Source organism: Arabidopsis thaliana, chromosome 4, assembly GCF_000001735.4.
Source record: "Arabidopsis thaliana chromosome 4, partial sequence".
Taxonomy (NCBI): Eukaryota; Viridiplantae; Streptophyta; class Magnoliopsida; order Brassicales; family Brassicaceae; genus Arabidopsis; species Arabidopsis thaliana.
In genome coordinates, this window is record NC_003075.7 from 7,989,883 (window position 1) to 8,001,618 (window position 11,736).

Here is an 11,736-nt window from a genome sequence, read left to right on the forward strand (position 1 = left end):
TTTAAATATCTAGAAAATAGTTCGAGCATAGATTAAAATATTTTATATTTTAATTAAATTTAAATATTGCTATCCTTAAAAATGAACCATATTCTGGGATTTGTTTCAAAAAATCTAGCTACCAATTATTGTTTTCCTTCAAATGCATTAACCCTAAAATATATTAACTGACTTTCTAACCCTATCAATATATTTTGAGTGATACATTTTGAGTGTCATTACTTTTAACAGTTTACTAAATTTATTTACATAAATGTAGTTGTAGGTAAATGTATACAATTTCATTCTAAAGTGTAAATGTTTAAGTTTTTATCTTTTTGCAAGCAAAATATTACTCCATATGTTTCTTATTGATTGATTTTCTAGAAAAAAAAATGTATACTTCGACAATCTAATTGGTTATTTTTATATGATTGTTTGGTTCCGCCTTGTAATTCATTGATTTATTTTTAATTTTTTTTTGTGGTTAACCAAAACTAAAACCAAATAAAGTTAAATCGAATCAAACTAATTTTAGCTAGATTATTTAATCGAACCCGAGGCCCAAAATAAACCAAAATCTCCTCTATCAAAGCTTAGCCACTTCATACGTAATTAGTTTTATTTTTGTAGCCATTCAGTGAAATATATAAGGATCACAAAAGACATCATGTGAATTTGCTTCCTTCATATCAAAATGTGAAGAGAAAGATAGAGAGACGATTGCCATTTAAGAAAGAAACCAAACATTGAAACAGAATACACTGGAGGAACATATACTATATAATCAGAGAAGGTAGATTTATTTGATATATATTAGCTAATACTTGTTCACTTTCTCTGGAACAAGCTTGAGATGCTGCGACTTGTGCATAGCAAGACCAGTCATGACATCCATATTGATATCATCTGGTTTCATCCCATTAGGAAGTTTAAAGTTGAAGCTGAGGAGAAGGTTCGCATAAGGAACCTCAAGCATCGCGGCCCCAAGACGCATTCCCGGGCACATTCTCCGGCCTGACCCGAACGGTATAAACTCGTAGTCCGTGCCTTTGAAGTCAACTTCCTTCTCAAGAAACCTCTCGGGCCTAAACTCATCAGGGTTCGGTCCCCATTCTTTCTCGTCACGTGACACGGCCCACGCGTTGACGTTGACCGTTGTTCCTGCGGGGATGTCGTAACCGGCGATCTTGGTATCTTGAATGCAAGCACGAGGGATAAGGAGAGGAATCACTGGTTCGATCCTTAGGGTTTCTTTAACTAAGGCTCTGAAGTAAGGAAGGTTCTTGACATCGTCTTCAGTAACGAACGTTGAACCTTTCTCTTTCATATACTCTCTCACTTCTGCTTGAGCTTTCTTCAACACTTGTGGGTACTTCATTAGATACGTCATCCCCCACACAACCGCCGCAGCTGCAGTATCTGTTCCCGCCACTACAATATCCTTTTGGAGCCAAAAAAAAAGAAAAGAAGGTGAAAGACAAGCAAACGGTTTCTTGAAGCGCAAGCAACGATTTAAAACATATTTATACTTACCAAGATGACGGCTTTGACATTATCTACAGTAAACTCAGAAGCGAAAGGTTGTTCTTTGTAGATCCCCATCAAGAGATCAATCATGCTCTCGGTTTCGGGCTTGACTCTCTTAGGATCAAGCGTCTCATTGACAACCTCTTGAATATAAGTGTCTTGTCTTTCGAAACACTCTTTCATATAAGCTGTGAGGCCTGATAAATCATCAAGAAAGCCACAATATGGGAAAAAATCAGAGAAAAAGATCTTCCCCAAAACGCTTTGAGTCCCATAAAGAATCTTGATGAACCTCTTCATCTCTTCTCCATCTTCATTGTACTTCTTCCCGAACGCTTGTCTACACACAACCGAGTTCGTGAAGGTCAACATAAGCTCACTTATATCGACTACTTCGGATTTATCCGCGGCCTTGTTGATCTTATCCATCATCCTCCTAGCCTCTTCCTCTCGTACATGCTTAAAGGTGGCCACACGTGTTGGTGAGAACAAGTGGTTCATCCCCATCTTCCTTATCTCTCGGTAATACGGTGTGTAGTGGTTTAATGCCATGTCACGCCTGCCGTAGGATATGAACTCATGGCCACGATGTGGAGGCCGGTCCGCAAAGTTGACATCTTGCGTCTTGAGAAGCTCTTTAGCTAGCTCAGCTGAAGATATCACCACCATTGTTCTGCTTCCTATCCTGTATGACAAGATTGGACCGTATTTTTTGGCCCATCCAGCGAAGAAGCGTTGTGGGTTAAGCTTCTGAAGCTGAAGGAGGTTTCCGATCACCGGAAGTGGTGATGGCCCTGGAGGTAGCTTGTACCGTTTGGTTTTCGGTTTTTGGTAGAGGAAGAAAAGGAGAACCGCGGCGAGAGCCACCACGCCGATGATGATATCTTCCATTCTTAGTTGTTACTACTTTTGAGTGTTACATTGAACAGCAAAGCTCCTTAATATATAAGAATTATATATGGACTACGTTTCTTATTTTTTTCTTAACCAAACTAAACCAAATACTAAAACCGAACTTAACCGACATCAAATTTTTAATCAAATGGTTACTCCCTTATACCTACTTACGAAACCTCACGTGTTAGAATTAATAAACACCTTCACCTACCCAACATCCCTCTAACGTCGTATATGTTTTAGTGGTTCATGCAGTCACACTCATTCTTGTTTTTATCTATTTGTTATTTACACAAATCTTTGTTTAACTTTGTTCGACGAACCCAAGACTTATATCAATCACAATCCATTTCTATATCGAAAATATAACATATTGGATTATTGGTACGTACCCAAAATTCTAAACAGTCGTCAGTCGCAAATTGTAGAGTAAGAGTTTTTCAAAAATCAACTTGCTGGTTGACCAAAAAAAAAAATCAACTCGTTGATATAGTAATGATATGGAATCGCAAAACATCAACACAGATTTGAATCCGAAGGGTTGGTGTAGTTGGTAACTTGGAAACGCTCAGTGAACTCAAGCCAATAAAATGCCAAAATCTCTTAAAGGTCAATAAAAATAGAATGCTTAAAATGTTTTCAATAACCAAAGATTTAAATTTATGATTGAATTACATGATCACTTCAAACGTTCGATTGTATACAACCCTATACAGTATTACAAGGGAACACAATTACGAACCGCCAGAAAAAAAGAATGATGCGACTATTTTTAAACACGAGAACTAGAATATTAAAAAATTAAGAAAAACATCAACCTTCACAAAACCTCAACTAGTACCATAAAAGATTTGAAATCGTAAGTTGTGTGGTTGCTTTGCGTCTGGGCCCAATTTTAAAAAGCTGAATGTTTCTCACAACATCAATCAATAACAACAATTGTACCAAGCTTTAAGTTTACAAGAACATGTTTGTAATTAGAATCAAATTTTCAAATGAAAATCTCCGAATTTCGTTTCTCTTACAGAGAAAGATAGAAATGGAGAATATTAGTTTGCTTATGGCTCAAGTAAGCTTTTACCGGATCGTGCCATTGCTGATGGATGAAACTTTGCATACACCTGCAGATGTAGTGAAGGGCACATCTTTGTAGCAAGCAACTAGATTCTCTTTTGTGTTTAGATCAACCAAAAGCGTCTCCCATACTTTCTTCTTTGGGTTTAAGACATCGTCTGGCTCGCCTTCAAACCCGGGAAATGTAACTCGCTCTCCAATATTAGCAGTTTTAGGGGGCTCAACTAACTCCACCTGAAATGTTTCCAGCAAAAACAATTTGTTATATACAATCGAAATGAATTTAGCAGAACTACAAACAGGTCAAAGACTCGTATGAACTCTACCTTGCTTCCATCACTACTGGAAGCTGCAAGAACCATTGCTTGTGACACAATATCCCTCATTTTCGCCGGTTTCAAGTTGCAAAGAACACAAACCATACGATTCTGTCCAGAAACAATATTAGATCAATTGGAATGTATATTACATACTGATATCGGGAAGGAAACAAATGACTAGGTTGATTGAACAAACCTGCATTTCCTCAAGAGGTATATATTTGACCAGTCCACTGACAACAGTGCGAATTTCACCACCCCCAACATCAATTTCTTCTACATACAATGCATCTGCCTTGGGATGTTTCTCAGCCTTCACAATTTTACCAACTCGGATATCAAGTCTTGCCATAGTTATTTCACGATCAGCAGCTGGTTGAGGTTTGGGTTTTCCTCCGCCTTTTGATGATGCCTTTTGTTTCTTGGCATCTGGGAGAATAAACAGCAGTTCAGTACATAATCAAGTTACTAAAAGCCTAAAGAATGTAAAACAGTATTTTGAGAATGATAATAGAGAACCTGAAAGTTTTGTTTTATTAAGTTGATCCGCCAAATTTGCTGCTTCATCCCTAGCACGTCTATCAGACTGACTTCCAGCAAACTTTTCTCTGTACCGTGCCACTTCGTCGTTTTCCTGTGATCATATTGTTTCAATATAAATAAAATGCTACATGGCATTATAACATACAACAAGTCTGGCTTTCTATCGATAAAATCAGAGAGCTACGTACCAACTCCTTGAACAAAGGTTGAGGGGTGCCTATCCTGTGGCTAGGAGGCAGAATATCCCATGGTCTACTTGCTAGTAATACCTCTCCCCTCTCGTCGGAGAGAGAAAATTGTGGAGGCAAATTTAGCTGTTTAAATACCTACAAAATGCAATAACAGCAATAATCACGCTTGGCATTCTACTACAACTAAATAGAAACAAAATTTACCAAACAAACAATCAAACTGACCTCACAAGAAAAGGATGGCATGAAAGGTTCTAACAATTGAGCAAGAAGGTGTACTAAACCAGCAGCAGTTCTTATAACAACTGCACACAAAGGTTTATCTTCCTTGTAAAGTTTCCAAAATTGGCTTGCCTACATGGACACAAGAAAACAGTATAGTTGGTAATATGCAACAAAGCTAATATCTAGTTTGTTAATGAGAATAGAACCTGCAAGTAATAGTTCCCTTCGCTTGAAATCAGCATAGCAGTTTTCAGTCCCTGCTTGAGCTTAACCTACATCAAATGAACAGGGGATTTATTAAGAACCTAAAAACCCAGGCACAGAAACTCAGATAGCCATACCACGCCAAGGTTCATATAACATTCCTCACCTTTTCCATGGCTTCAACATACTCTGCCACAAACTTTTCAACCTTTTCCGCCAGTGATTTTGTTAAAGAATGAGATTCAGCATCATGAGCATCAGGAATGACAGACCCGTAACCTTCACAAAACATACAATAGTAAGGTATTGAAACATCAAAGACAAATAAGAAAAGTCTTGCCCTAGTTGTCAAGAGTATCACAAAGCAGGTATCTCTCACTTGCACACCAATAATAGTAAGCCAGATGCACCTTTCTATCATTCTAGAGTTTTTAGACTATCTATTTGTCCCGCGATTCAAATATCTCTCACTTGCACACCAACTGGCTGGTTACAGTAGAAGAATACAACACATCCTATATTTTCTATTGGATATGCCAGACTAAAAAGCTATCTACAGCTAACACCAAACACTTGAGTATTGAATTTGAAAGAAATATAACCAACCTGCATTATCAGGCTTTGCTATAAAACTCAGAACTCGATTAACAAAGTTGCCTAGGTTGCTCAGCAACTCGCCATTCAGTTTTGCTTGCAAATCAGTCCATGAAAACGATGTGTCAGACACCTAGAAGGCAGAATCCCCAGAATCAATCAGTGTATGTGATATTTATGCATGCCTATGATGAACGAAGAAACAATGTTTCTATTTTGCAGCAGCAATCAGTTACCTCAGGCCTGTTGGTCAGCAAGTAGTATCTCCACACTTCGACAGGTATATTTGTATCTTTTACATCATTACCAAACACTCCAACACCTTTACTCTTGGAGAACTTTCCTGAAAACCCATACAAAACACATGTCCTCATTTTCTATAAATGGCATAAAAAGTAAATCAAACAAAAATAATTTAAAATAAAATCACTCAGCTATGGTGAAACATCAACTGACCGTCTTCATAGTTTAAATATTCAGTCACACTGATTGTCTTCATGAGTGTCCAATTTTCCTCAGTTCCAAGCTGGGTAGAGGGAAACATCACCTGCATAACAAAAAATTTAGCAGTTGAAAACAACCAAATACAAAAGATAAACATTTCTTAAGAAGACCTTGAGGATAGCTTCAGAAAAGACAAGAACCAAACAAACTTTTGGTGTTCTATTTCAGTATAAAAGAAAGGTAAAGAAAAAGGAAATAATTAAAACCATTGGCACAAGTCCTTGGTGGTAAACAAATTTCTGAAATGTTATATACTCACAGTGTGAAATGGCACATTGTCTTTCCCCATAAACTGATAAAGCTCCACATTCTCAGGATTCTTCCACCACTTCTCCCATTCAGATGTGTAGCAAGACGTTATTGAGACGTATCCAATAGGAGCATCAAACCAAACATAGAAGACCTATAACCATGATTGGAATTAGTAGTTGATCTTTAAATTTTTATGAAACTGGCTGGCAGTGAGGTTCCTACTTTGTCCTTGTATTTCTCATGTGGGACAGGCACTCCCCACTTAAGATCCCTCGTAATGCATCTCTGTCTAAGCCCATCCCTAAGCCATGCATTTGTCGTTTGAATAGCATTTTGACTCCAAGATCCAGTAACAGAGGTCTTTTTAATATACGCTTCCAACCTATCTTTCAGTAACGGAAGCTCAATAAACAGGTGGTCTGTGTCGCGAATTCGGGGTGTGTTTTGACAGACCTGTTTGAAAAGATAAATCATTAGTATTCACAGTAATTACAAACATAGTCTTGCACCTCTGTAGAAAGCTATATCAACAAACACAATGGCCTATACAGTGAACTCTGTGAACCAGAAAAACAAAGTATGCTCCAGACAAACAAAATCAGCTAGCCATTACCAGTAATATATTACAAGCATATGCAATAAATCTGTACGGCCACAACACTAGAACTGCATAATAACTGTCTTCACTTGTTAACTAGTGCAATTGCGCCTCATGTTTCCACATTTAAGTTATATTGATATCTCTACAATAGAAGGTACCCAAGATCTTTTTTGTGAACGGGAATTTGTACAGGCGTGAAGAAGCATGCAATGTCCCAGAGAGACTTTACGAATACTGTAATGTATTGCTATAAACAGTATAAAACCACACAAATACAATCCCTTAATGGGATGATGGCCATGAAGAAGAGAAGCATAGCCCACCTTGCACTTCGGATCTTTAAGTTCAGTAGGATTCAGGAGCTTTCCACATTTTTCGCACTGATCTCCACGAGCAGAATCATAATTACATCCTTCGAACGGACAAGAACCCTCAACAAGCCGGTCAGCTAAGAACTTCTTGCATGTATCGCAGTAAAGCTGAAGATACAATGGGCCACAAAGACATGAGAGTTAAAACCCCGCTAACTGAGTGGTGTAGATCTTTTACTTACGAAGAACATATGTATGCACTTGCGATCAAATAAGTCTAACTGGCATTGGAGTAAAAGCATTCACCTGCTGCATGGTGTTCTCTGAAAGCCACTTGTTGTCCCACAACTTGTTGAAAATTGCTTGGCACACCTCAGTCTGTTCTGGAGTTGAAGTTCGCCCAAACTTGTCAAAACTTATACCAAACCAGTCATAAACTTCTTTATGAATGGCATGGTACCTTAATCCCCAACAACAAAAACAAAAGAAAAGATGGTAAGCAGTATAAATGACTAAGGTCCAGACTTCTCTGATCTAGAAATTAAGATTCAGAATCCTTGTCAAGATACAAATCCCATAAACCTACACATTGCAAATCCGCTGATAAAAAAAAACACTTCAAGACAAGTCTAAATCCCATAAACCTTCATAACAGACAAATTCTATCTACTTTTAGGCAGTAGATGCTGACAAACTGAAACAGAAAAAAAGAAATCAAGATACATTACTTGTCACAGATTTCCTTGGGGGTGCAATTCTCCTCCAAAGCTTTGGTCTCAGTTGCAGTCCCATATTCATCGGTTCCACATATGTAAATCGCATTATAGCCACGGAGACGACAGTATCTAGCATACACATCAGCGCTCAGAACACCTATAAGAAAACAAAAACATTCCATAAACTCAAAAAGAACCTGGAAATAGCAATCCTCGCACACTCAAGAAGAAAATCATCCTTATCAGTCGTGTGTCACACACTAGTCCACACAATGTTTGCATTTCCGTAGATTAATCAGTACTAAAATATTGCAACAGATTTTGAAAAATGAAACGCAAAATTAGATTACGATGACAATTTCAAAGCTAAATTGATTTCTGCATCTGGTTCTAGAACAGAAATTCATAAACGAACACACGCGATTACATGTATTAGCAGAGAAGACGAAGACATGAAATGATACAGATAAAGAGAGGAGAGATTCAAATTACATCCGATGATGTTTCCGAGATGAGGAACGTTGTTGACGTAAGGCAAAGCACTGGTGATTAGTATATTTCTCTTTCCAGGGATCGGTAACTTGGGGCTGCTCTTGCCGTCGTCTTCCATGGCGAAAACAACAAGACCACAAAGCTAATTAGGGTTTTCGCGAAGAGTCAGAGACAGAGGAGAAAGACGAATCAGAGAAGCTGAGAAAAGAGAAGCTCTTTAGCTGATGGTAAACCTAAGTAACGGCGGCCTCAGATAGATCCGGTTAAGTTTAGACCAGACAGAAAGTTGGTCACTTTCCGGTTTGATAACTGAATTGCATTTGCAAGATATTGATCTTACTGGTATGGATGGAATTAAACCGGAATCTAAATAGCTTTACTATAGTTTAGTGAATTATTAAACTTTTGTGAAACTAAAGTAAAGTGACTATATTAATTAGGAAATTACCATTAACAAAAAAAAAAAATACAACATGACCACGTCCTATATTACATGGAAACTTTCTCCTAAATCATTTTCTTTTGTTTTACAACATGACCACGTCCTATAGAAACTCTTTGCTAGGTGACTAGGTCTATCTTTTATGTTAAACAAAACAGATTTACCACGTCTATCAGCCCAAACTTGAAGCGAACTTTTTTCATATTGTTGGACTTCTTCATCTTTCTGTTATTATATCATTTCACAACATATATTTCAAATGCTACATATGGATAACACTATGGTTAAAATAAGAGAGTTATGTACCAATTCTCTAAACAACGGTTGAAGAATATCTATCATATGACTAAGAGGCAGAATCTTCCAAGGTATACTTGTCAGAGAGGGAAAAATGTGGAGGCAAATTTAATTGTTTAATTATTTACCTACAAATTGCAATAGAGTAATCATGTCTATAATCACAAGCTAACATTTGACAACATGTCAAAGAAGTGTTTAAAGGCACTCGTTAGTGGTAAGATTCTTTGTATAATTTATTTCGTATAAAACAAAATTATAGGAATATTTATGTTAAATCTCTATAAATATGATAAATCATATCATTTTCTTCATCGTTAAAACTTCATCTCTAGTAGATTTTTTTTTAATGATTAAACTTCACACAAAGATTTCGACACAGAGAACGATGATTTTAGTAACATTTTTAAATAATAACACCAAAGTTTAAAAAAAACTTTTTTAAAAAAAATCTCATGATTGAATAACATTAGACATTACAAATGTTGTTTTACTTTTTAGCGGTTTGAAATATATTCTTTAGCGGGTTTGTTTGTATTTCCGATTTGGCTAAACTCAGAGAGTATAACTAGCCTTGATGAAAATACTAAAGTGGAGAGCCTATAATAATATTTAAGCCTTTCGTGGCTGATAAATGGAGTTACGGACTAAGTAAATATAGAAAACGAAAGCAAAAGATGTTCGTTGAATTATTCTTCTCATCAGTATGTATATAAAAGTATAGTATGTACAATGTGTATTTTCTTCTATAAATAAGAGAATGTAAAAAAGACTTTAATTATTGTATGGGATTAACGAATCTGAGAAGTGACAGTGAAGAAGAAAGCTTCGTCGCATGGTAAACTCAAACCGCCCGTTGGATGATTAAAACCGAACTCTTCTTCTGCTTTCCTAAGCAAAGCTTGGAAAGATGGCTTGTTCAAGTAACAAACCGGAACAAGATATCTCTTCTTCTTCAGATTTTCTCCAACATACACAGCAAAGAACCCTTTAGGCGTTGATAATGATTCCGTAGTAAAAGACCGGCGAATGATATGCTTGGTAGCGAAAAAACTCCTTAAGAAAGCCATTTCGAGTATTAGAAAGAAAAAAAAACTTTGAATTAATGGCTAAAGTTAAGATATCTTGATCTTGTTTGATGATAAGAGAAGCTTTGAGTTTGGTTTATGAGCCAAAGGGAAATGTGGGTCTATATATATTGGTGGAGTTAGAAAGGTTTTATTGAAAATAATATGTCTACGAATTGTGAGTGCGACCTACAAGGACATGGTTTTGACAAACAGATTAGTTAAAGCGTTTGGATTTTAGGAAGATGTAGTTTAATAAATGTTGGGGTGTTGAGAAAAAATGAGTGTCCTACATGCATGTGGCCAATGGCTACATTAGTTCTGTCTTCAGCTGCTATTGTCAAGACACCGATATTTTATTTTTTTACTTAACGGCTGAATCAATGGTCCACATTTAAACTAACATTAATAACGGTAATAGAATTTGTTGTAACAGCAACCATAGCAATGCATGTTAACGCTACATAATTCTATCTATATTGTGATGATATTGACTTTTCAATGTTGGTTTTTACGTGTTCCAAGTAACTAAGGTATGAGTGGTGAAGTTATTGACGTAAACGTTGTACACGTGAACATTATAAGCATTTTATGTTCCGTATATGTTATCTGATTCATATCTAGTCTGAAATCAAGATATTAAGATCGTATAGCAAGTATCCAACTTGGAGTATCCATACCTAACTACCAAAATCCTATTCACATGCAAACGTGAACACTGAACACTAGTATTCATAAAAAAATCGGTTATGTTATATGTTATCTGATTAATATCTAATAGGAAATCAAGATATCCGAACATCCTAAGGTATATATCGTATACGAAGTACCTATCAAAAGACTCGTAGTATCCAAACCTAACTTCCAAAACACATAGTTTTCAATGCATTAATGCCCAAGATCCGATTCAAAATATCTGAAAATATCTACCCAAGAGACAAGAAAAATACGATGATTTTCCTTTACACAAAACAGGTCGGGCCAAAGTACGTACGGTTCTCCGATTTTTATTTTTATGGGCACTAGTCTCATCCTGAGACCCCTTTTGAGTTTTGTCAAGTGGTCAAAGAAGGGTTAAAGTGGTACTTAGGCGAGTGTCTTGAATAAATGATAGCCCCAAATGTGTGAAAGAAGAAGATCACATGGAAAAAGAGTAGAAGAGACGTGGAAGTTTGTTTTAGTTAGGGAAAGTCAATTTTAGTATTCATATAAAAATTAAAAAATCGACCAAACTCTCATGTCCCATCTTCACTTGTCTGCTTCTCTTAAATCACATCCACGCTACGGAAAATGATCACCATAACACACAAAAAGATACTTTTTATTAGGTCTTTTGTCCGGTCTATTGTTTGGAAAATGGCATAAAAATACTTCTTTCTAAGACAATAACATGTGCCATTTTATCTACAACTCACTAGACTAATTAACCTCTCGTTTTTTAAGGACATACACATTCGTTGAAGCTAAGGCTAATTAGGTTTTAATTTTTTATAGTTA

General features: G+C 36.5%; 3 protein-coding genes across 3 annotated transcripts; all 3 read right to left on the minus strand.

Annotated features, from left to right (window-relative positions):
• Positions 1-546: 546 nt before the first annotated feature.
• On the minus strand, positions 547-2,547 carry CYP83A1 (cytochrome P450, family 83, subfamily A, polypeptide 1). Its single transcript, NM_117451.4, has 2 exons — positions 1,516-2,547; positions 547-1,423 (listed from the first exon to the last, which is right to left on the minus strand). The coding sequence occupies exons 1-2, from the start codon at positions 2,398-2,400 to the stop codon at positions 800-802; spliced, it is 1,509 nt and encodes a 502-aa protein (NP_193113.1). The 5' UTR covers positions 2,401-2,547; the 3' UTR covers positions 547-799.
• A 537-nt stretch (positions 2,548-3,084) lies between these two features.
• Positions 3,085-8,713, minus strand: AT4G13780 (methionine-tRNA ligase, putative / methionyl-tRNA synthetase, putative / MetRS). The gene is made up of 17 exons (NM_117452.5): positions 8,434-8,713; positions 7,954-8,098; positions 7,532-7,685; positions 7,238-7,393; positions 6,536-6,766; positions 6,321-6,464; positions 6,014-6,104; positions 5,794-5,900; positions 5,570-5,690; positions 5,130-5,242; positions 4,966-5,031; positions 4,760-4,888; positions 4,532-4,669; positions 4,320-4,434; positions 3,997-4,229; positions 3,807-3,908; positions 3,085-3,714 (listed from the first exon to the last, which is right to left on the minus strand). Exons 1-17 carry the CDS (start codon positions 8,549-8,551, stop codon positions 3,484-3,486), a joined length of 2,394 nt encoding a protein of 797 aa, NP_193114.1. The 5' UTR covers positions 8,552-8,713; the 3' UTR covers positions 3,085-3,483.
• A 920-nt stretch (positions 8,714-9,633) lies between these two features.
• Positions 9,634-10,490, minus strand: AT4G13790 (SAUR-like auxin-responsive protein family). Its single transcript, NM_117453.2, has one exon. The coding sequence runs from the start codon at positions 10,240-10,242 to the stop codon at positions 9,964-9,966; it is 279 nt and encodes a 92-aa protein (NP_193115.1). The 5' UTR covers positions 10,243-10,490; the 3' UTR covers positions 9,634-9,963.
• Positions 10,491-11,736: the final 1,246 nt, after the last annotated feature.